At 41.6% G+C, this 26,170-nt stretch overlaps 1 protein-coding gene across 25 annotated transcripts in view; it reads right to left on the bottom strand.

Moving 5' to 3' along the window:
* The window catches only part of col13a1 (collagen, type XIII, alpha 1), a 224,795-nt gene that overhangs the window by 30,497 nt on the left and 168,128 nt on the right, over positions 1 to 26,170 (bottom strand). For 18 of the 25 annotated variants that reach the window (XM_043679191.1, XM_043679190.1, XM_043679193.1 and 15 more), the window contains 12 exons: positions 17,435 to 17,479; positions 16,083 to 16,115; positions 15,946 to 15,981; positions 10,319 to 10,363; positions 9,406 to 9,492; positions 7,720 to 7,746; positions 7,404 to 7,481; positions 6,281 to 6,325; positions 5,388 to 5,432; positions 5,128 to 5,262; positions 3,796 to 3,894; positions 1,626 to 1,652 (listed from right to left, as the gene is read on the bottom strand). In XM_043679191.1, coding sequence (XP_043535126.1) covers positions 1,626 to 1,652; positions 3,796 to 3,894; positions 5,128 to 5,262; positions 5,388 to 5,432; positions 6,281 to 6,325; positions 7,404 to 7,481; positions 7,720 to 7,746; positions 9,406 to 9,492; positions 10,319 to 10,363; positions 15,946 to 15,981; positions 16,083 to 16,115; positions 17,435 to 17,479 — 702 coding nt within the window. The remainder of the gene's footprint in view (positions 1 to 1,625; positions 1,653 to 3,795; positions 3,895 to 5,127; positions 5,263 to 5,387; positions 5,433 to 6,280; positions 6,326 to 7,403; positions 7,482 to 7,719; positions 7,747 to 9,405; positions 9,493 to 10,318; positions 10,364 to 15,945; positions 15,982 to 16,082; positions 16,116 to 17,434; positions 17,480 to 26,170) is intronic. The other 7 variants (XM_043679209.1, XM_043679216.1, XM_043679217.1 and 4 more) reach the window with 3 other exon arrangements.

Here is a 26,170-nt window from a genome sequence, read left to right as displayed (position 1 = left end):
GGCCCTTCAAACTTCAAGAAATTTTTAAATTAAAATAGTTGGAGGGAAATCTCTCATAGAGCTGCACATAAATTACTTTAAAACATTTTGAGGTGGTAATGGAATCCATCCTGGTTAGTCCTCCTTACTAACATCTGGGAGCTAGTGCCAAAATTGCGAGAACTGTCTCATAGACAAGTCACACAACAGGCTGGCAGTCACACTACAGAATTATACCTAACAAACAATATTCCAGACAACATTGTTACTATTCCTGGATGTGTGTTTCCCACTGGCAAGACAGACCGAGCAGAGGGAGCCTCATAATAATATACACTCAGACAGAGTTGCTTTGGGAGCATTCATTGTTAGTTTTGGATCTATGAAGTCTCATGGCATCAGATCAAGCATGGGCAAGAAAACCTCCAGCTGATTACTATGTACTGCCACAAACAACCATGAATGTGTGTGAACAATTAAATAACTCATAGGAGGAGGAGGAGAAGGCTCCACAAATATTCCCATCCTTAATGACGGGGGAGCCCAGCATGTCAGTGCAAAAGGTGAGGTTGAAGCATTTGCAACAATATTCAGGCAAAAGTGCTTCGTGGTTAATCCATCTCAGCCACCTCCAGAGGTTCTGAATATCACAAAGGGCAGTCTTTGGCCAAATCTATTCACTTCATGTGATACTGAGCGACAACTGAAGATAATAGATACAGTAAAGGCTGCGAGGCCCCAACAACACTCCAGCAATAGTACTGAAGACCTGTGCTCCAAAATCTGCTGCTTCCCTCGCCAAGCTGTTCCAGTACAGCTACAACACTGGCATCTACTTGACAATGTGGAAATTTACACAGGTAAATCTCATACACAAAAAGCAGGACAAATCCAACCCCGCGAGTATACAATGAATTGGTGGAAGTTGTGAACACTGGTCTCAGGCAGCACTTGCTTCACAATAAAAGTAAACAATTGAAGTAGATATCATTATTTGGTGATGCTTAGAACCATCATTTCCAGGCTTGCTTAGATTGTTCAAAGTTTTCAAATATTATATCTGATACTTCATTTATGACAATGTTTAAACATTTCATGGTTTATTGTTATCTGCAATGCACTGCCTACAGATTCAATCAGAATTTTCAAAAGGGGAATTAGATAAATATTTGAAGAATAAAAATTTGCCAGGCTGTGGAAGAGTACCTAATTGAATGGGTCTCTCAAACAGAGTTAATATGAATATTCACACTGCTCAAACCCACAGTCACTCAGCTTCCCTCAGTTTACCCATTGCAATTTGTGATTTCATAGCAGTTATTTCAAGTTCCTAGGAATGTGCTTTGGCTGTTGCTTTGGGCTGGTAATAAGGCAATATGTGGCAGTCCTGACAGCAGAAAGGTTAAAGCTTTTGAATCAGCAACATTTCAGTACAATAGCCATAGTTTCTGAACATCTAAGACTTACCAATGTACAGCTTCATTCTGTTCGTTACTGTGCCTTATTACTTGTTACTTTAAATAGACAAGGGAAGGCTGTGCAACCACATTGAGTGCTCACATTCTAACAGCACAAGCAATGACACACAAACTTTGGAGCGTTCAGTGTTTGACTTGTGCAAAGAAAATAAATGATACAATTCTTACCGTATCACCCTTCTCTCCTTTATCTGCCTGAAATCAAAAATCAAAATAAATTCCAGTCAGTCTTTACTCTGGAGGAGTAACCCATTGTATTGATAGATTCCAGCAGGAGGCAAGCACATTATCCCCACTGAAAAAATCAGAGGAAAGTGTGTGCACCTAATTTAGACATAATCTAACTTTATTTGTCTCCTTTCCCAGGATGTCACTGGCTGGGCAAGCAATTGTTGCTGATCCCTAAATGCTCCGGAGAAGGTGGTGGTGAGCTGCCTTCCTGGACTGTGTAAGTCCATCCATTCATAATAACACCAGAATGAGGAACTGGAGGAGGCCATTCAGCCCCTCAAGGCTGCTCTGCCATTTGATACAATCATGGCTGATCTCATCTTGGCCGCAACTCTACTTTCCGACCTGTTCTTCATAATCCTTCAACCCATCACTCATTAAAACATTGTCTCTCTCATTCAATGTAGATACCTCTACAATGCCCTTAGGGAGAGAATTCCAGGGTTTTGACCCAGTGACAGTGAAGGAACTACAATATATTTCCAAGTCATGATAATGAGTGACTTGCAGGAGGTGGTGTTCCCACTTATCTGTTATAATTATCCTTCTACGTTATCTACAAGGAAGCCACAATAGTTCTATTTTCTGCACAATCTGTTGAGATTATTCCAACTCCATACATACTGCTATGTTTGAACTATACTAGTTTCCTCCCTTTGTTTCGCTAAATTGCTGTGAGAATGTTCTGAAGCACATGAACACACTCCCACTGCTTTTCTAAGATGTGGCAGCTACGTCCCAGTTCTGAAATACCCTGGGACTGCAGGCTGAACCACAGCACTGAGAATGTTGAGATTACGCTATCCCAAAGAATGTTGGCCCTTATATATGTTGACTTATTAAACCTCTATTTTTCAAACAGCTGGGATTGCAGCAGGGTTGTTGACAGCTATAACAATGGGAACTGTACCCTGTTCCAAACCACGTGGGGCAGTATCATTGACATGACCATGATGGGTGTTCCCAGAGTTATAGAAGTGGTCATTTCTAAGGGATTCACATTGGGTGCCCTTAATGAGGTAACTATTGTAAAGAAAACCTTTGTTTCAGCCCAAACTATAATCAATCGGATGGTGAGAGGCAGTGGCTGCTTTGATCAATCAATTACCATCCCTCCCTTCCTCAGATGTTTCAGACACTAAAGTCTTCTTTGCTTTGAAAGTAACTTAAAAGTTTTATCTTGTACATCCCATTAAAAGGTAACATCTAAAAGTTACACCTCAAATATCTTGAGTGGCACTGTCCCTACCTCAGGGCCAGTTGGTATAGGTTCAAGTCCCAGCCAACCAGAGATGGATATTAACAAGGTTATTTCAAACAAAATATGTGGGGACCAAGTAATTCGTGTGGTTGGAGTTCACGTTTAAGCAGCGATAACAGTTCTGTCTGGAGGAGTACATGCCTGGAGTCTGTCTAAGGAGCATATAGCTGTCCTTTCTGGATTCATATTCTGTCTGGTCACTGGGAGTGAAACTGGATGCAGGAGGTTGCAGAGAGCAGGACTAGCTAATCATGAGTCTCTCCTACCCCTGACCAATGACCTGTTCTACTGATGAAACCAAAGGGGGTGTAAATCAACAATGAGTTATAGAGTCATACAGAATGGAAATAGATCCTTTGGTCCAACTCTTCTATGCCACATCCCAATCTGACCTAGTCCCATTTGCCATCACTTGGCCCATATTCCTCTAAACCCTTCCTGTTCATATACCTATCCAGGTGCCTTTTAAATGTTGTCATTGTACTAGCCTCCACCACTTCCTCTGGCAGCTCATTCCATACACTCACCACCCTCTGTGTGAAAAAGTTACCCCTTAGGTGCTTTTTCATTCTTTCCCCTCTCACCTTATGCCCATTAGTTTTGAACTCCCCTGCCTTAAGAACTTGGCTATTCACCCTATCCATGCCCCTCATAATTTTATAAACCTCTACAAGATTACCCCTCACCCTCCGACGCCCCAGGGTAAAAAGCCCCAGCCTATTCAGCATCTCCCTATAGGTCTAATTTGGAACACATCTATTGTTTGTTTTTAAAAACCCAAGATCAATTCCACGCCCATTGTGTCACACAGATGAACATGGTATGGTGGCGGCTGCTGGTACTTACTGTTGAGCCAGGAAGACCGACAGGGCCCGGCAGTCCAGGAGGACCTTGCAATCCTGGTTCACCTCTTTCTCCTTTCTCTCCAGTGGGTCCGTCCAGACCCTAAAGGTTCATTAAACACAAAATGAAAGGACTTCATCAATATTTAGGGATAATTTAAAAACTCTTTTATAGGTTTGGAATTTGGATTGTTTGCAAATGGGACATAAATGGTCAAAAGTCATTTGATCAAACACAATATGTTTTATTGTGTCTGTTTTATTACGTCAGAGATTCCAGATCAGATAGGGGTTGTATTTTTAAGACAGTTACATGACATCACGACCTGTGATGTTCCAGCGTGAAGATATTGCCTTGTGTGCAGTCACTGTGTTGTGGAGTCAATGTAATTTCTTCAGTCAGAGAGCTGTGTGTATGTAATGAACAATAACACCAGTAAGCACAGAAACCAGGTTGTGTACAAGTCTGTGAGCATGCTGCATGGCACATAGTTAGTGTTGTTTACAAACTTCAAAATACCTGACTCAACAAGAACCTGATCTTCTGTGGTACATGAGTTCTAACATGACGAAAACCACAAACCCTGTCAGACTCTCTCACATGATGTTAATTAACATCATATAATCAGTTTGATAGCACCTCATACAAGAAAGATTTTCAACACAACTGCTGTCCAGTAAGGAAACTAATTGACCTTTGCACGCAAAGGTTTACACAAGTGAATCCAACATTGTCAGGAGAACAGTTTAATTTCTGGATACAGCCACAAAAGAATTAAATAGAATGGACAAGTGTCTAAAGTGTGCAACAAGGTAGACAGTGTCAACACTGCCAGATCACCAACAAACATGGGGAACTTTCAACTGCAGCATGTCTCTGTTTTATTTAAAGAGAGGAGACACAACCAAAAGACAACTGAGGATATATACACAATGGCTGTTTGGAGAGAAACCTTGGGATGTCACACCCGAGGGTGTCAAGGAAGCTTCATACGGAGAAATGTAAACTGAACTGCAATAAACTCTCACTTTTGTAAACTCAAGATAGCCAAGCTAAATTGACTCAGTTTAAAACGTTTTGTACTAAGAGAAAGGTATTCACAAGGGAAAGCATCATTTTATTAGGTTAACTTTATTATGACCAACTGAAGGACTGGGTAAGCAGACAATTCATCCTTCATAGCAGGGGGAGGGGAGCTTGACAATTTGTGGTCTCACACGTAAAACTGTAATAAATTGGGGAATCTTCACTAAGAGACTACAATGACAGGTATTAACGAACTGAACTGGGGTGGTTAATTCAGTGTCTGTGTTAGAAAGAACATATTCAACGTACAGGTGCTCCTGTCATCCCAGTGTCTCCTTTGTCTCCTTTCGGTCCTGGGAATCCCATAATCCCCGTCTCCCCTTTGGGTCCTGGTGGTCCTTCTGGACCAGCAGGTCCAACATCACCATTTTTACCCCGAGAACCCTGGAGGAAGGAAACACAACAGGAATGCTTTTAATAGCCAAAACATGATACTTTCATTAAACAACTGGAACTTTGACATACAATACAATCACACCAATTGTTTAAGAGAGGGGAGAATTAATTACCTTTTCTCCATCAAGACCGGGTACACCTGGCAATCCAATTTCACCCTAAAAACACACAATCCCACATCAATATTTATACTCTGTATGGGACATCAATTGGGTAAATTGATTTAAATTTCCATTGCACAACATTTAAGCAATTTTTAAACATGTCGATATTCATTCTAAGCACGCAACAAACACAATGTAACACAGGGAAACAGTGTTTTTATTTGGTATAATCAAGCCCCTCATTGTATTTGCAAAGGTAAGGAAGAATGTTCAAGACTTTGAGGGGGAAATCTATCCTGGGGCAGCAAACAACGTGGAGTCAATCCTCCCCATCTTCTAATTTCCTCCAGGCCTGCAACCCTCAGATAATGGTGTTCCTCCAATCTTGGAGGCTTCAGCATTCTCAATTTTCATCACTCCATCAGCAGCTGAGGGCCTAGGCTCTGACGTTTACTCTCTATGCCTCTGCACTCCATCTTCCTCCTTGAAGATGCTTTGTAAACACTCTCCCTTTGATTGCTCAAATATCTCTTCAGGCCTGTCGCCAAATTATGTCTTGTAATGATAAGAATCTGGATGTAGATTTGCTCATGTAGGTTACTTACATGAAGGATGTAGGTAACAACTAGGCATGGTGACGAAACGTCTGAAAATGAACCTTCCAGCTCAGCGAGCAAACCTACAATCAGAACCTCAACCTGAGCTACAAATCTTCTCAAAATTTGCTAATAATAAGAATGATGACTAATCTCTTGTGGAGTGTCAGGAGATACATTGCTACACTTTTAAAAAGGTGCTACTTAAACACAGATTGTTGTTATCCTCAGACAGACTGTGAAACAGGCAGACAATTCACTGTCATTTCCTTCCCATGGAGACACCCGCGTTGGTGAAAACCTTACCTTCTGGCCTGGGAGCCCTGGCATTCCTGGAACACCTGGAGGACCCTAGATACAAATCAAACAGTGCAATGTGAAGCTGCATAGCAAAGACCAACTAGCTTTGCTCTTAGAGACCAGCGCAACAATGTCAAAAGGGCTATAAGCTGGAGGGGGGAATTCAGAGATCACTGGGTCACTGAGCCAGAACTCTAGCTTGTGTGCATCAGGAGTTTCTTTAAACTCTCAAATGCAAACACCATGCTGTTGTGATCTGTACCACCAACGTGAATATCCACAATCAGAATCCTGTTCTTCAGCTGTTGCCAGGCCCCAAGCAGCCACAGATGGTGAACTGCGATGATTACAACTAACAAGAGGTAGCTGACAGGGAAACAGTTTGAGAGGGCAGTGATTGAGGGTCTGGGGTCTGACTATCAGAAGACCAGTCAGACCTTGGTGAGTGAAATCCGAACGTGTCAGTAAGAGTGTCCATTCTGGGGATCAGTGCCAACTAAAGACTCTTTAAAGACAGCCATATGCTTTGTTCTCCTGTGGGAAATGAACATTGAATTGGCCTTAGGTTTTTAAAGGGATAGGAGGATTATTGGGGCGTATGGGTTATAGGAAGGCAAGAGAGGTGGGTACATGGGCATGGGCATCAGGAAGCATGAGGTAGATGGTCAAAGGGGTACGAGAGGCCAGGGGCATGGGGATTAGCCACACCAAACTGAAAATAGTACATGCACGCAACCATTCCTAAAAACAGTTTGCAGAGATGGGGTTTCCTCACATTTGTGTATCCAACCATGGTCCACAGATTGGGGCCTGAAAATATTACAATGTGGAAAGTGTGGCCTCAGAGGGTGGTGGGAGAAGGTTCAATAGGAACTTTCCAAAGGGATTGGGAAGGATTTCCTGCAGGAGTGTGGCAGAGGTGCACTAATGCTTTCAAAGAGCTGGCACAAGCATGGGAGGCTGAATGGCCTCCTCCTGTGCAGTAAGATTCTATCATTTCTCCTTTAATGCACAGCACATCCTACATGTACAACATCTGGACTATGTCCTTAACTCTGAATTCTAAATCCACTGATAGAAAAGCCTCAGGGGATGGGGATGGTGAGATCGCTCTTTGACTAAAGTGTACCTGGAGTGCGTCATTGATGTTACCGTTGTAGTCAATGATCTCAGTCTTTCCTGGCTCACCTTTGGGACCTGGTGGACCCTATAAAACAGACACAGGAGATTAATACGGTGTCTCTGAGAGCAACGCTCCTGCCCTCAGGCACAGGATAAAACTGAAGCTCATTATATTCATTGTGTGTATAAACTAAAGGCCATGATTTATAACATAATAATGATGTGCGCACAACAAAACAGTGGCCTGTATTATTGGTGAAGAATTAGTTATTAAAGAAACTAGCATTACTGGAAACAGCATCATTAATAGAAATACTACTCACCCGCGGTCCCAAAACACCAGCTTCACCCTATAAGAAATTTCAGAGCAATTGTTTACAGAGATTTTGGTCATCAATCCTATTCTGCACAGTTTAGATTCAGCAGAATAACAATCACCCTCAACAATGTCCTCAATCTTGTGTTCACAAATATATGACAGATTCATTAATGTGGTACCCTGTCTGTTTGGAAACGGGGGCCTGAATCTGTCAGACGGAAGTGGCTGAGACCCTAATGGTGATGAGGAGAAAGCCCTAAAGGTAAGGTGAATAAGTTGATTTGTGAGGCCAGAATGGATTGTCTGTGTTCCCGAAACCCTTTTGGGAAGTTGTATTCTTTCCTGCTCCAGACATTATCACCTCACCCTCTCCTGGGCCCACATTCCTGGGGACCTTCCAGTTACCCCAGCCCCATCCCAAACACCTCCTCAGCACAAGCAAACTGACTTCAAAACTATATTAAAAAAATCATCGAGACTCTCCCTAAGATGGCCTCGTAACTGAGGAGTCCCCCTGCATACAGGAGACAGCCAAAGACAGCTCCCTCCTCCACATTGGGCAGCTCTGCTCCTACTTCCTACCAACCAGAGTGAGGACATTTAAGTGAGGCATGGGTTAATCAATGAACAAGATTAAAGGCCGCTGCCCTCTCACCATCATCCTGAGCATTTCCTGGAATTCCAGACTGGGACTCGGTGCCATCACTCGCACCTCCCTGTGAGCACCTTCCAGAATAGCGGTTTAGATAGGGTTGACCATGAGAACCTTTTTCCACGTATGGAGTCAGCTATTACGAGGGGGCATAGCTTTAAATTAAGGGGTGGTAGATATAGGACAGATGTTAGGGGTAGGTTCTTTACTCAGCGAGTCGTGAGTTCATGGAATGCCCTGCCAGTAGCAGTGGTGGACTCTCCCTCTTTATGGGCATTTAAACGGGCATTGGATAGGCATATGGAGGATAGTGGGCTAGTGTAGGTTAGGTGGGCTTGGATCGGCGCAACATCGAGGGCCAAAGGGCCTGTACTGCGCTGTATTTTTCCATATTTTCTATGTTTTTCTAACTGAAGCACAAACCCCCAATCAACCCACCAGTTCCTCACTGAGGGAGAGCCCTGTCCCAGGGAACACTGCACTGTCAAGGGGAGAGCCACACTATCCCAGGGAGAGGGACACAGTCCCGGGGAGAGCCACTCCGTCCTGGGGAGAGCCACACCATCCCGGGGAGATTGCTGAGGGAGTGTCAGAAGTGAAATCACTCAGAAATGTCGAACCTAGGGCCTCTCTGCCCGGTCACTTGAACATAAAATATCCAGAGACAGCATTCTGAAGAAGGACAGAGGAACATTTTCTCGCCCCTTGTCCTGCCCTCCTGTGAGATATTTATCTCTCTGACAAGATTATCAAAGAGCAGATGGTTTGAGCATGATCCATTCCTGCTTGTGGGAGCCTGCTGTGAGTAAATTGGCTATTACTTTCCTATGTTGCAGGATTGATCCCACTTCTGAACTATGTTAATAAGTTACAAAGCATATTGTGATGTCCCGATGTTGTGAAAGGTGCGAGATAAATGCAAATCTTTCTTTTGTTCTGAAGTTGTCACAAGTGTCAGAATGCTGGCGTGTTTGGTTGATCCATTTGTAAAGTCCTGAGAAGAACAATTCATAAATAAATGATTGTAGTGACACCAACCTTCAGACCTGGAGGACCAGGTAATCCTGGAGGACCTGCTTCACCCTTTACTCCACCAGCAGCCGTTCCTGGGACTCCGGGATCGCCCTGTTTAACAAGAGCACACAGTCACAGGGTTCTGCATGGCCACAGACAGAGCACTAAACCCAATATCATAATCAATCATCTTCCACTCTAGAGTTAAGGACACGTATGGACAGATTATAGATTTTAATGTCAGCATTTACTTAAAGAAATCGCATCCTGAACTCTATGGCTACCAAATCAGTGACGTATTTAATTATTTAATCCAAAGCAAAATTAGGCAATAACTTTAATTTACAAAATTGCAAAGCCATGTGAATGCTGCTCAGCTGAAAATAAACTTACATTTACATAGTGCCTACAAAATTTCCCAAGGTATTTCACAGAGCACTACTAAATGAATGCTGACTGAAGAAAAGTGATATTACGATGGGTGACTAAAGGTTTGGTGAAAGAAATAAGTTGGAAGGGTGGCCATAAAAGAGGAGAGGCAGGATGGTTTCGAAAGAAATTTGCAAAGTATATCTGCCAAGAGTAAGGTGGAAGGGAGATAGGACAGAGCTGGGAGAACAGTTCCTCAGAGGATTGGGCTAGAAGAGGTTACAGAGATAGAAAAGGTTAAGTCTACTGTTGGATTTAGACAGAATTTCAAAACTGAGGTAATGATGGACGGAAAGCCATTCGAGGTCAGTGTGGTGGAGGTGAAGCATGAGTGGAACTTGAGGAGTTGATGGCCAAGTGGTATTATTGCTGAACTGTTAATCCAGAGACCCAGATAATGTTCTGGGGATGCATAGTTTCTATCGATATTTGAGCATTTTTAACAATGAAGTGAACTCCTCAACCATATCTGTTTATCTATGTGACATATCGATGAGAATGGACTTACTTTCTGGCCAACTGCACCATCTTTCCCTGGAATGCCACTTTCACCCTGAACAAGTTAAACACACAAACATTAGCGATTAGGCCCTTTCCCAGTTTTATACGTCTGTCTCGCAACTTCTCAATTTCTGAGAAAATTACAGACTTATTCGAAATAACAAAAACCTCCAACCTTTTGCAAATGAAACCATATCCATCTCTGAGAACCGGAAAGGGCACAGGAACTGTACCAAGAATGAATTCTGACATGGAAAGGTACACATCATCAACAAAACCCGGCCTAGACATTGGGGGAGTTTGATTGGTGGCACTAACATGTGCCTCCATTCCCACCAGTGAGATCATTCACTAGATCATGTACTGAACAGCTCATTCAGAGCTGAAATCGCAAGAAGCTCATCCATCAGGCACTGTAAACTCGTCAGAAGCTGTTGGACAATCACAGGCTGAGGGCACCTGGCCACGGCCTACTCTTGTGATGATCAGCTGATAAGCAGCCAGATCTTTTACTCTTCAAATCATTGCAGGGGGTGGTCACCAAGACTGTAGGTTTTGGACGGTCAGAGTCAAGGGCAGGGGGTTGGTTTCAGGGACATTCCTGCCTCTGATTGGTTTGCAATTGGAGGATTGGTGTTGTTCAGGTGAGAAAACTGTCTCCTTTCTGCCCCCCTGGCAGGGCAGGTAGTCGGGGAGGTGGCATGTTAAGGCAGTTAATTGACCACTTTAGGGCCTTTATTGATGATGAGCTGAGGAAGTCCCCAGATGACCTTCTTGCCCAGGACTTAATTTCAGAGGTGGCAATAAGGGTTCCAGTATCTCTCGCAAGTTAACTCATACTATTAATTATTTCCCTTTGTTGCTATCTCCAATGAGGAGGAAATTCTGCCCATAATGTTTACATCACATGACCAGCAAACACTAATAAATTAGAGATTGTATTGCTGAAGCAAAAAAAAATTCTTCATTATTTATTCATGTTCATCAGGACAATTTGCAAGAATACCAATCTAGAGGTAGAAGTTCACATCCCACCATGGCTGCTGAGGAATTTAAATGCAGTTAATTGGCTAAGTCAGGAGTAAAAGGTTTCATCAATGGTGTCCAAAGTTATCGAGACCTACCTGTTTCACTCATTTTCTTTAGAGAAGAACCTAGCAAGTGACTCAGATGAGCAATTGGAGTTGTCCAACTGACACCCACATCCTGTGAGTGAGCAAGATCTTTCCTTCCTTAAAACCATCTCAAATCAATGAGATGTAAACACATCCCATAACCTTGCTCTCCTGTTGTGTCTCATCAGTTTGGCTTTGACTGCTCACCAAACATTGTTCATTAAAGTTACAGTTACTCACAACGACTTACATATTGCCAAAACTGCATTTCAAAAGGAACTTTGTAGAACTAAAATGAAATAAGTCTTGAACACCCACTACCAAGATAGCAAATCTACTTAAAGCATCATCTAAAAAGATTCAAGTCACATTCCTCTTCAATCTGCGATTCTCCAACATAAACATATTGAGTTAAGCGATCTCATCTTGCAACCCAGAAACTCCCAGTCGTAGAATCACTCCCATCAATCTTTCCTAAATCCTCTGTAAAGTATTAATATCCTTTAGCCAATGTGCTATTTAAACCGCACAATAGTTCTGTGGGGTAAGACAGCTGGTTTCAATTTGTAGCCAAATACTGTTGAGACTCTTCTCAACCTGTGATTAGCTTTCTTGGTAGCTTATAGTGGTCAGTGAATAATGACATCCAGTAACTGGGTCAAATTAATAACACATCCTCACATTTCTTGTTTAAATACTTATTAACTTCCATTTATCTCTCTTACAATCAACTTAAGATTCATCTGCTATTTCTTACTCCAGCTGTTCAATTGATCCAAGTTTCTTTGATTCTTATTTTATTCCCTTCCGTCCCATTTGGTAACAACATTTGGGATTGTTGGGATTTCTTTATTAATAAAATTGTGCTCTAAGTAATTCTTTATTCAGTTATTAGTGTGAAGCTTCACTCTTCTTCTGATTAACTCATTTGCCTTTCATTCCATGAGATTTAATTTGCTCAAAAATACACTCCAAACTTAATCAAATAATTTCTGATCCAGTGGCCATTTAAAAAGAAATGGTAGCCATGATGTGGAGGTGCCTGCATTGGAACTGGCGTGGACAAAGCCAGAAGTCGCATAACATTGAGTTATAGTCCAACAGGTTGATTTGAAATCCAGTATTCTGAAAGCTTGTGATTTCAAATAAACCTGCTGGACTATAATCTGGTGTTGTGTGATTTCTGACTTTATTTTTAAAAGGAAGTTCTTTCTAGTTAAGCTTTAAACATTTCACACTGAAAAGACAATTCTTTATTTATGATTGCATCGAAACCGGTATTTGTTTTTTGAGTCTAATGTTCCTCCTCTGTCGGAACCAATGTTCCGTTCAAACAAAGTTTCCTGCAATATTCCGGATATACTGGTGAAGATCTATCTGTGTTCGCTAGTTTCAGCTGACAGCTGCATGTAAGCAGATGGGAACAGATTGAAAATGTGCAGAGTGCAGATGTGGATCCTGTTTTGGATTTCAACTCTATGAAAATATTACACGAGTACTAATATTTATATGTTTTTAATTTTGTGTTTGTATATGTTATCATATTATAAAGCTATTGGCAAAAAGCACACCAGCAAAAGCAATTTCAAATAGGAGGGCCCAAAATGAATGCCTCCTCAGATGTATTTTCCCACTTCATTTCTCACCGAGACAGAGTATATATCTTATACTTTTCTTAAACGATACTAATTAGACACAAGCCTGGGACATGTATATTATCAAATACTACCAATTGTAACTAGAATATCAGAATTAGTTTTCAGTTAGAAGCCAGAGTGTGCAGGGACTTCAGTTGGGAGGTGTAATACGGGTCAACAGAGTTTACTGTGAGAGGTGTCCACAGAAAGGTCATTAGGTTGATCCTGGGAATAAAGAAATGTTCTGTTGAGGAGTGATTGAATAGGTTAGGCCCTGTACTCAGTGGACTTCAGGTGAATGAGAGAGAAACTTACTAAAACTTCTTTTCTGGGGTTTGACAGGCTGAATGCTGAGAGGTTATGGTGGCTCAGTGGTTAGCCCTGCTGCCTCCCAGTGTCAGGGACCTGGGTTCGATTCCAACCTCAGGCAACTGTGGAGAGTTTGCATGTTCTCCCTATATCTGTATGTGTTTCCTCCCACAGTCCAAAGATGTGCAGGTTAGGTGGATTTGCATGCTAAATTTCTAATAGTCCGGGGATATGGAGGTTGGATGGATTAGCCATGGAAATTACCAGGTTACAGGGAAAGAGTCTGGATGGGATGCTGTGAGAGAGGTTGGTGTGAATTCAAAAGGGCTGAATGGTCTGATTCCACACTGTAGGGATTCTATTCAGTGTAGGCTGTTTCCTGAGTGGAGGACAGCATTACTCATTTCAGACATTGAAGAGGAGCAATTTCTTCTTTTAGACGGGAATGACTCTGGGATTCTTTGTCGAAAAATGTGGTGCTGGAAAAGCACAACTGGCCAGGCAGTATCCGAGGAGCTGGAGAGTCAATGTTTCAGACATAAGGTCTACAGGACTGTTGAGGTTGGGTGGTAAGTGTATTCAATGCTAAGGCTGATAGATTTTTGATCAATAAGAGAATCAGGAGTTATGAGGAAGAGGCAGGAAATTGGAGTTGAGGATTATCAGATCAGCCAGGGTCTCTAAGTGTTATAGCTCACTCAATGGACCAAATGACCCAGTTCTGCTCCTACATCTCAGTTATAATTTCATGCAGTCTAAAATTTCCAAATTGCTAAGTTCATTGCTAGAATTAAATTTGCAAGTATAACAAATACAGAATAGCTTCTTAACTACTAACTCACCTGACCCTAGATTATATTCAACTCTCAATCCTCACAAACTGGAAACTCTAATTATACTGTCATTACACTAAAATCCATGAAGCAAAGTGTGTACATATAAGAATCCATATGGGAATTGCATCCATTCTATTCCACAGTATCTATCACACAGAAGCCAATCAATCATTCCATTAAATTGTTCCTGGCTGGTGTTTATATTCCAGTGAGCACTCTCACAATTTCTTTGACTGGAACCAATTGAACAATTCTTCAATCTCAATTCGGCTTCATTGCATCAATACTTCTGAGCCACAATGCAGTGTGTTCCACAATGCAGTGTGTTCCACAATGCAGTGTGTTCCACATTTTGATCAATTCACCAGTGCCTCTCTGCCCTTTTTCTAACAGGGAGGCCAGGACTAAGCACAATGCTCTCTAATCGAACTTGCCAAGTGTCATTTATTGAGAACTCGAGTGATCAGGTGAGAAATGAGTGATATTGTGTGCATGCTCACACTAAACTATAGAAACTTCCACAATACCCATGCTGACTTATTGCAAAGTTAATTTTCTGTAAGCGAACAATTAGCAGTAGCTTGCTTAAGGTAAATATTTGTGCACTAATTGTCTCAGCCAGTGAGACTCAGACTGTATGGCCTCTCTTTTCTGTGAGGCTGTGTGGACCTGTCTCAAATGTGAAGGTTGGAGATTTGGATACAGGTCTCACAGAGAGAAACAGAATGGACATAAACTGGGCAACAGATGTTGTGATGAAGCCTCATTGCAATGTCAGAAAATGGCTCTATTTTGTTCTACACTTCCAAGAGTTGAGACTGACATATGATGAAGCTGTCAGCTCTGACACTTACTGGATTGTCTCATTATATCCAGCTGACTTTAATTTTTCATGATTATCAGGGATTCTGCAAAAAAACTCTTACAGCTCATTATACGGAGCAGTGCTGACTATAAAACATATTAAATTATGAATGTTAAACAGCAGGAAGGGCTTTGGAACTCAAATATCATCAGCTGTTCAAATACCATTGTAATAAATGTCGAATTGAGCAGCTCGATTGCTTCTCTTCACGTTCTCATCATCACACCCAAAATAGAATCATCAAATGGTCACAGCACAGAACGGGGCCATTCTACCCACTGTTTTCCTGCTGGCTCTCTGACACTCTGCAACTTCTTTCTATTCAGATCATTATCTGATTCCCTTTTAAAAGCTGCAGTTGAATGCACCCTTATCATGCTTTCAGGCAGCATGTTTCAGGATCCTATACACTCACTGTCACCTCCATTTTTAATTAAAGGCTTCCCTCTTTGTTAAGTTCAATGATTTAACCTCTATTGCTAAATTGTGTGTTGACATTGACCAATAAGACTGAACACAATGAGAATGATCAGCCCTGGGACTGAACAAAGGTTTGCATGCACATTTCTCAAAAGCAAAAGCATTCCAAAGTGCTGAAGGTAGACATGATGCAAGTGAGCAATCCAGAAGGATGGAATGGGAAGGAGGTCGGTGGTGGAAAGGAAATGAAGGTAAATGTAGTTGTAAGAGAAAAGAAAAAGTGTTAACCGATCTGATAAAAGAGTCACAAGTTCTAGTTAAAACTGGTCATCTATGACACAGTACAAGTCACCTTGATGCAATCGTTAAGTATCAAACACAGTGCACAAAGAACGGTTCATTCTGAAAAGGCACCACAAGGAATCTGCATGTGAAATGATTTGGAAGTCTACCTTTTGTCCAGCTGGCCCAGTCTGTCCTGGCTCCCCCTGTGTCCGATGAAAAGTGAAATGAGGGGAAAAGAGGTAAGAAATGGAGAGAGACAATGACAGAAGCAAAAAAAGAATGAATGCGTTGCACTGCAACAAACCTTCAGCCCAGGTACAGTTGAAGCAAGTGACCCCTATAGTTTAAAGACAGGAAATAGCAGGAGTCAGAAATCAGCACAAGGTAAATGGATGACTTTATAAAATGAAGCTGAGTAATAGAAACATGATCGAATGGTTTTGTGACACACGCCAATGTTTTAGTCAGAAACAGATTTTTGGAGGAAACCAGGGATGCATTGTCAAGTGAGCTATCTGGCACAGAATGAGATATTGTGCATGATTGTACAGATTAAATCTTTTGGATAACACACACTCTCAAAATCAATCAATAATGATGATTATACTTCATAAATCCCTGGGGGAAAGAATGGTCAAAGAATAGGCATCCAGACATTCAATGAGTTTTGGGCTATTTTGTTGGATATATTGAAAGGATTTGGACTGACTGGGATTTGGAGGCAGGGGAGAGGTCAGTGTGGTGGAGTTTATAACAGTAATATTAATAAGATGTTCAGGGCAGCAATGGACAGCTGCCACTTCCCACAAAATCCTATGCCTTGTTTAGCACTCAGCTTTATAAACTAATGTCATTTTGAAATTGATTTCATTACTAGCCATATAAAAAAAACATCTTACGTGTTTGAAACATAAAGAGGGCATCTCAAGAATAATTTCCAAACAATGATCTCACATCAAACTCCATGGAAAAGGAAGAGGGGTGTTGATGGGTTATTTCAACTTGAAGGTTATTTTCAAGCTAATTTGTTCAACGATGGTGTTACACTGCACTGGAGCAAGTGGGACTTGAACACAGGCCTCTTAGCTGAGAGGCAGAGATAATAGCACTGTGCCACAGGAGCCCATACTTTGATTCAAATTACTATAGTATCAATTACCTTGGGGGTCAGTTAGCTCAGTTGGCTGGACAGCTGGTTTACAATGCAGAGTGACACCAACAATGTCTGCACCAGCTGAGTTTATCATGAAGGACTCTCCTTCCCCTTGCCTGAGGCACAGAGACCTTCAGGTTAAACCACTATCAATCATTTTTCTCTCTCTCTAATAAGAGAGCTGCCCTGCTAGGATGATGGTAACTTTATTGTTACCTTTACCAAAAATCATGCTTCAGTTATTTGCCAACATTTTGGCAAACTCTCCCCAATATCCTCGGTACATCTTAAACAAACCACAATATTTTTAATAGCCGTTTGGAAACACTTCTGAAAAATACTGACACAATAAAGCAGTAGTCTGCTTCTAGCTACTGAGGTTGATTAGTCAACTTCACAGTGGAATAACAAAAGTTAAAATACTTTTACTTTGAAGTGATTTGAATTTTTGTTATTTTATTAGTGTGTAAACAGGTTTTGGCAGAAATTGAAGTGTGGAATACCTTCGCTCCTGGTTTTCCTGGCATACCAGGCCTTCCAATCTCCCCCTACAAAAAACAGGAAAGCAGGGACATGTGTAACTGGAAAATATTGTAAAGAAACACAAAGGAGGAGTGGGAATGAGGAGAGACAAAGACAGAAGAACAGGAGAGGAAGAAGGGCTAGGAATGAAGCAAAAAGAGTAGGACCATCTTATCTGGATATATGTGTAACATTTTCCATTCCTATTTCAACCAATTGATATTGAACCATCATCAGATGATGTTATTGGTTTATACAGTCTCTGACTATATTTGTGAATGAATGCTGAATGTCAAATCTTCTCTCCAAGGTTAAATTGTGAGTGTATTGTTTCTCAGAACCAAGACTGAAGGTCAAATTCATCCAAGATTAAACAGCCCCACTGGGAACTGGACTAAAATACTAAGACACTGCTGATGGGTTATAGAGTGAGCTGACTTCTACCTTGATGCTATTTCACCGATTGTAACATCAATGCTTTGAATCTCAGAGACTTAAAAGAGTCAGAATTAGTTCAGTTCCTGGTGACATGAAGACCTCCCCACTGTTTGTGAAACTGCTTAGGGGCAAAATAGTTGCCCCAGTGACTGAAATTCAATAAGGAAATCGTTGGCTATAGAGTACCTGTTGATGCCCTGAGCATATGACTGTGCCTAATAAGTGTAACAACAAAATTCTTTCATTTCTCTTTCACTTCTGTTGTTGACACTTGCTCAGAATTTTGGTTTTATCTGGATTTCCGAGAGCAGTGATGATAATGATAAATATATTCAACCGTGTTGTGGAGGTGACATCTGCAGTATGTGGATCTGAAAGGGCTAATAATAGCACCACCCACTATGATGAGGTCATATGGATTTGTGGGAAGAGCAGTTCTCAATCTCAACGGAGGAACATCCATCATCTAGCTGTCTTCAAAAACTCTGGAGCAATCTTCATGTCAATCTAACCTGTAACTAGTTGCTAGCATGCAATAAACTCAATCTATTTCAATCCAAGAGCCACTTGTAGTTAGACCAGGAGAGGGATTTTCTCTAGCACATCATGACCAGACAGGCCCCTGACAGTGGGAGGAGGCCCACAGGTAGTGAGGGGCAGATTCTATTTAGCTGCACCCTCAACAACATTGACCTTGCTGCAATTTGGTTTCTCTGTCAGCCCCATTCTTGGCCATTACACTAAAGTTACCTTTAGAATTATCTTTACCCATTGCTGCTCATATTTCCTTTGTCAGGATCTCTTTTGTGTCAATTCAGTGAGAAGAACATTCAATTAACTCTCTAGGAAGCAGTGACCAACAGATTACAATGTGAACCTGAGAAAGCATCCTCCAAACCCACGACCACTACAATCCAGAAGGACAAGGTCAGCAGATACATGGGAACACCACCACTAGCACGATCCTCTCCAAGTCACTCACCATCCTGATTTGGAAATATACTTGTTCCTTCACTGTTACTGGGAATCCTGGCACTCCTTCCCTAACTTTGCAGGGTTACCGACACCAAATCGACAGCAGCAGTTCAAGAAGGCAGCTCACCGAAACCTTAAGGACAACTGGGGATTACCACTGTCAGGAGAAAGTGAGGTCTGCAGATGCTGGAGATCAGAGATGGAAATGTGTTGCTGGAAAAGCGCAGCAGGTCAGGCAGCATCTAGGGAACAGGAGAATCGACGTTTCGGGCATTAGCCCTTCTTCAGGAAGAAGGGCTAATGCCCGAAACGTCGATTCTCCTGTTCCCTAGATGCTGCCTGACCTGCTGCGCTTTTCCAGCAACACATTTCCATCTCATTACCACTGTCACTTCAACAAAGGAGAAGACTATGTCCAAGTGTATTTCACAGAGGCTTGGAGATATACAGCATGGAAACAGACCATTCAATCCAACTCGTCCAGGCCGACCAGATATCCCAACCCAATCTAGTTCCACCTGCTAGCACCCGGCCCATATCCCTTCAAACCCTTCCTATTCCTATCCATCAGATGTCTTTTAAATGTTGCAATTGTACTAGCCTCCATCACTCCCTCTGGCAGCTCATTCCATACACGTACCACCCTCTGCGTGAAAAGGTTGCCTCTTAGGTCTCTTTTCTATCTTTCTCGTCTCACCCTAAACCTAACCCTCTAGTTCTGGACTCCCCCACCCCAGGGAAAAGACTTTGCCTATTTATCCTATCCATGCCCCTCATGATTTTATAAACCTCTATAAGATCACCCCTCAGCCTCCGACAGTCCAGGGAAAACAGCCCTAGCCTATTCAACCTCTCCCTATAGCTCAAATCCTCCAACCCTGGCAACATTCTTGTAAATCTTTTCTGAACCCTTTCAAGTTTCACAACAGCTTTCTGTTAGGAAGGAGACCAGAATTGTATGCAATATTCCAACAGCAGCCTAACCAATGCCCTGTACAGCCGCAACATGACCTCCCAACTCCTGTACTCAATACTCTGGATCAGTGGTGCTGGAAGAGCACAGCAATTCAGGCTGCAAAGATTTTGCTGCTCGTTGGATGCTGCCTGAATTGCTGTGCTCTTCCAGCACCACTGATCCAGAATCTGGTTTCCAGCATCTGCAGTCATTGTTTTTACCTCCTGTACTCAATACTCTGACCAATAAAGGAAAGCATACCAAATGCCTTCCTCACTATTCTATCTCTCTGCGATTCGACTTTCAAGGAGCTATGAATCTGCACATCAAGATCTCTTTGTTCAGCAACACTCCCTAGGACCTTACCATTAAGTGTATAAGTCCTGCTAAGATTTGCTTTCTCAAAATGCGGCGCCTCCCATTTATCTAAATTACACTTCATCGGCCACTCTTCACTCTGCCATGGGCGAATTATTTTTACTTCATCCAGGGCATCACTGGCTGGCTCAGCATTTGTTCCCCATCCCTAGTTGTCTGCATTCACACAGTGGTGCCCCAGACAGTTTCAATCCTGTTTCACACAACAGTCACTAAAAGGCACTTCCCAACATTGCTAAACCAGGCTTCAAAGACACCAAAGTGCTGAAGAAACTCAGCAGGTCTGGCAGCGTCTGTGGACAGAGAAATAGAGTTAACGTTTCAAGGCCGGTACAACCTCTTTGGCTATGATCCTACTTCCGATTTTCGGAACACCAAGTGCAGCTGGTACTGCTCCTCTCAGATTGAGTTAATGGCACAGACTGGCACAGACTCTGGAACCTCATGTGCTCCACGATTGTGGTCTGTATGTTGCGACTAATGATTCCCAGCAAACAGCAGAATAAATGAGGTACCTTGACAATCTGTGTTTCTGTCCATGAAATGTTCACATACCTGCACAATAGCTTCCATTTCACAAGCAAACAGAGAAGCTAACATTTTATAAATAATTACAGATCAAACACAGAGATTCACTTTTGCCACTACATTCATGCTTCTTGAAAATCATTTTGATTCCAAACATTGGAACTGAAAAGTTGGAACTTAAATCTCCAGCCTACTGTCACTCATCATTTATCAAGATTAAAGTGCTATTTCAAACAAATTATTGCAACTCCTTGCTCTTGAAATTGAAGAATAAAGCCTTATTCATTGCATGTATAAATTTTTTATAGAGCACTACTGACTCAAACCAAATGAGGAACTAACAGCGTATCACTAATAGCAGAATGTTTAGTCTCACATAATTATCTTTCTGATGAGAAAACACAGTCTGAGGCAGAGTTATAACCTTCTGATTACCAGACTGTGTTACAGTCAACTCAGTTAATTAACATAATCTATCTATAGTTAGAAGCTCCAGAGCTAATGGCTAACAGATTTGTCGGACTATTATCTACTTAAAAACATGTGCGAAATACATCAGCTTAAAATTCCTACATTGAGATTTAAAATGGAAAACTAAAAACATCTGAAGTTATTCTAAGAAACATCATACTCAATGGATAATGATGATTCATTTAATTTTGTAATGATTAGAGTTTAATGCAAAGCTTTTTTTCCAAATGCTACAGAATTTTAGAAAAAATACAAAGAGCAGAACTGTTACTGTCTAAACATTGAGGTCAATGTAAAACCACACAATTTAGTCTGGAGTGAGGAGTCACACTGCATATTTACTCTGAATAGGTTTTCTGGGCTGGATCTTTAAGCAGGGGTCAGAGATCAGAAAGAAGGGGAGCTAGTTCTAGGTCATGACTCTGTATGTGGTGCTTACAGTATGGCCACATGGATTTTCAAAGTTCAGCCAATTAGAGACCAGGGAGAGACTTTACCATCCAAACATTGGCTCAACAGAAGCTGCTGAGCAGGAGATAGAGAGGGAGAGATCGGGAGCAGGCCATGTCAGAGGGACAGCAGCCATGGCGTGGGGTGTGGGGGGGTGGGGGGTGGGGGGGCAGGAGGGTGCAGGTTTGGAGACAGTGGTGGTTCTTCATGTAATCATCCTCAAAGCAGTAGAAATTGTTAAGATAAAACTCAGGCACGGATTAGTCCCAGTTCTATTTTATGAAGTTTGAACACTTTGTTTATGTATCAAAGGTAATGACAATACAGCCTGCTTACACAATAATTTACAACAGTACATATCATTCTTTCCCCTTTCATAAATCATTTATTTTTAATTTTCAATGCATTGCTGAACATTGAGGGTTAAAACCAAAAAATACGTTTCCAAACTTTGGTTTAAAGTCTCACCATCAGTTGCCATGTGATTTATCCCCCTCTCTGCCTGCCAACATTTGTATAAAGGATCCAGTTCTATTTTCTAAATGTGTACAAGTTAGATATATTGTACATAGCAGCCAAATAATACAACCCTTAAAATATCATTTTCAAAATAATTTAGATGCCAATCTGTTCCTCAAGGTTTTAAATCAATGTAGACAGGGTTATTACACAATATTAGCAAATACAACAGGAGTTGACTATTCAGCCCATCGAGTCTGCTGTCCTATTTGATATAAACATGGCTGAACTCGGGCTTCAAATTCACTTTCCTGCAGACTCGCCATGTCCTCCAGTTCCTGAGAGATCAAAACTTTTCTACCTCAGAATAATACTCAATCCCCAGGGAAGAGAATTACAAACATTCCCTGTTCTTTGGGTGAAGTTATTCCTCCTCATCTCTATCTGAAATATTTGATCCTTTATCCTAAGGCTGATTGAGAGTCCCCGACCGGTGGAAATTCTCTCAGCATCTGCCTTATTGAGGCCCTTCAGAATATTATAAATCTCAGTGAGATCACCTCACATTCTTCTAAACTCCTGAGATCCGAGTCAATCTCTGATCATAGATCAACCTGCTCACATCCCCCTTAATGAGCACCACCTTCAATGTAAGAGTATCCTTTCTCAAACTGCACACAGGATTCCAGGGACTCACCAAAACAATGAGGCAGAACTTTATTCTTGTACTTCCATCTCATGCAATAAAGGCCATCATACCATTTGCGTTCCTAATTACTTGGTCGACCCCCATGCTAATTTTGTGTTCCTTGTAGGAGTACACCAAAAGTTCCATGGACATCAAGATTTACAAACATTATGTTTCGGTTATTGCAACCAAAGTGAATAACCTCACACTTCCCCACAATGTACTCCATCTGCCACCCTGATGCCCACTCATTTCAGCTGCCCTCTTCACAGTTTACCTTCCCACTAAACTTTGCATCATCAGCAAACAAAGATCCATTGTTCTCAGTCTCTTCGACAGCCCTCCGCTAGTCATGGTCCACTAGCTTGAAGATGTCCCAATCATTCGGACCCTCTGCCTTTTCTCAATGAAACGATCCTCCTTCCCTGCTAATATTGTATATTACCCACAGCTCCAAAAACCCTTATTTAGTACATTAAGGTTTTGAGCTGCACCTAGTCAAATGCTGTATGGAAATGGAAGAATGCTACATCTCCAAGTCCTGCTGGGAAAACTCAGCAGGTCTGGCAGCATCTATGGAAAGAGAAACAGAGTTCAAGATTCAAGTCCAGTGACCCTTTGTCAGAACTGTTTTTGTTTCAGATCTCCAGAATCCATAGTTCTTTGTTTAACATCGACAAGTATTTCTGAACTCATGAAAGGTCACAGACGGGAAACATTGACCTTGTTTCTCTCTTCACCAATATTGCCAGACTTGCTGAGCTCATTCCAGATTTCCAGCATCCACAATTAACACACTCTTTAATTTGGAATGCCTGGCAGCTGCTTATTGTGGAACAAAGCCTAGCGACAATAGCGAGAATGAATATGAAACTTATTTTCTCACCATATGCATAACCAATTAAGCTGCTTGGGGAACAATACATCAACTGAACGATTCATGTGGAAGAGTTTTTACAGTACATATTCATTTTCCAATCTTTGGTGTGGCTTTTAAAGACTGTCACATATGATATTTACATCTTGAGGTTGTGAGACTATTTTGCTTTATCATTTTGTGTGAAAAGCCAGAAGAATAACCAGGAGGATTTAAATATTTCTGCATCTAGCAAGTGCAATCCTTCCACTCCTGTGGAAGCGTGGACAACTCACCCTTCCATTTCTCATTAATCTTAACTTATGCCTATAAATCTCACACTTTGAACCCAGAGAAAAGTTTACACCAACTTTCCAAACCAAAGGGCATCTAGCAGGATAATTCTGGGACTTGACGTCCCGAGATTCTGGCTGGGAGTCACAACAAATTACTGGACCACCAGCACTGCTGTACTTGACTACAGTATTGGTTCCAATGTAATTAGTTTGAAAGTTTTTGGCCAAAGATTTGGGATTTGTACTGTTCTCTGCTTCAACTATTTTGCATGGTTGAACAGTGGCAGATTTGAAGCTGCATTCTAACTAGAGTTCAGAGAACTACAAAGGGCAGCGGTCCAACACACCACAACAAGACATTCCCAAAGGTTTTGTCTTATTATTTTAAATGGTACAAGTCCATGTTCTTTCAGAATGTTGGTTTTTTTTTAAACCATGGAACTTTTGGCCCGGATTCTCAGAAATTTGCCAGAATTGAATGTCGATAATAAACAGGTTTTTAACAGCTTTAGCTATTCTGCAATTAAATTTTCTGAACATTCTTTAGTCTACAGATGCAAAGCACCTCATTGGTAACTGTTATTGGTAACTATCATTTCTCAAGTAGAGAAAGGTCGAGGCTTGAGTCATCACCGATTATTGCATTAATAATGAAAAAAGTTTCAAAAGAGTTCTTTTCTGGAAGTTGCATTATTTAAGAACAAGGTGGATACAGGAAGATTCCTTTTCTCCTGAACCACAATCAAGAGACATTATCTCAGTGTAAAGGGTAGACCATTTTGGATTAAGATGAAGAGAGTGTCTTCATTCAGAAGGTGGTGAATTGCTGGAATTCTCTAGCCCAGAGGGTTGGGGAAACTCAATTGTTGAGTATTTGAAGTCAAAAAATGATAAATTTCTTGATATTAACGACTGAATGTGGGAAATTGTGTTGAGGGAGCTATCAGTCATGACCCAGAACAGCACAGCGAGTTGGAAGGAATGAATATTCTTCTTCTGTTCCTTTGTTTCGAGGTGAGTAATAACAGGAGGAAAAGGCTATAAACAGAGGAAGATGGAGAAAAACATTTGAGAAGTCTTGATGAAGAAGGTTAAGTAAGTTACCAGCTCACGCATGTACAAGTTGGTAACTTAGATAAGTTACATATTTAATAGTGAAAGTGCCTAAGGGAACGTGTTGAAGTGAGAATTAAAGTATGGTGGGTATAGGCATCAGAAAGTACAGCTGCTGAACTTGGGGGTGAAGCAATTTATGCAAAAAGATTATCTTTTCCATTTGCACCAACTCAAATATCAAATGGTGCCAGCAGGTGGCACTCTTAGAACATGAGCATAACCAGCCAGCCATCGAGCACAAACAGTGCCCGCATTTATCACTATAGTTCAACGCTAGACATGTTGTATAACCCAGTGCCAAGTCCTGTTGTTTACTGATAACTAGCAGCAATATCTCAGTTTGCAAATTCTAATCTTTCTGAATTCAAGATAAGTTCACGTGACCTTTCCTTAGGCTTTCACTTTTTCATTGTGGAGCAAGGATACCAGATCTCAGCACCTCCCGTCATGTTTGTCAGTCGCTGTGCATGCTCTGTGCAGTCACCTCAGCATTACAGAGAGCAGTGGACAGCATGGTGGCTCAGTGGTTAGCACTGCTGCCTCACAGCGCTAGGGATGTGAGTTCGATTTCACCTTCGAGCAACTGTCTGAATGGAGTTTGCATGTTCACCCTTTGTCTGCGTGGGTTTCCTTCAGATGCTCATAGTGGCCAGGAATGTGCAGATTAGGTGAATTAGCCATGGGAAATGCAGGGTTATGGGGAATGGGATGGGTCTTGATAGGATGTTCTTCAGGGCGTCAGTGCAGACTCAAATGGGCAGAATGGCCTCTGTCCACCTTATTAGGATTTTATGTTTCCAGGCACACACCACTTCAATGCATCCCAAAAACATCAGCTGCGCTTCCCCTGCCCCCTCCCCGAATTGGGAAAGAGCTTTCTCTGCTCAATTCCATTATGTTGTGTGCCAGCTGAGCCAGGGCGTAATGGAACAGGAAAATCTAATTCAAGGTTAACTCAACGTTTTATCACACCAACACATTATAAGTTTCCAAATCTGAACTTTCTTGAAAACAAATGTCTGCTCAAAATCCTGGAAGACCTGCCCTTAAGCCTCTTCTCAACAAATAACACTCACATCACATGAGTGCTGGGAAATCACCATTTCC

This window comes from Chiloscyllium plagiosum, chromosome 38 (assembly GCF_004010195.1).
Source record: "Chiloscyllium plagiosum isolate BGI_BamShark_2017 chromosome 38, ASM401019v2, whole genome shotgun sequence".
In the NCBI taxonomy this organism is placed as follows: domain Eukaryota; kingdom Metazoa; phylum Chordata; class Chondrichthyes; order Orectolobiformes; family Hemiscylliidae; genus Chiloscyllium; species Chiloscyllium plagiosum.
This window is presented reverse-complemented; position numbering and strand designations above follow the sequence as displayed.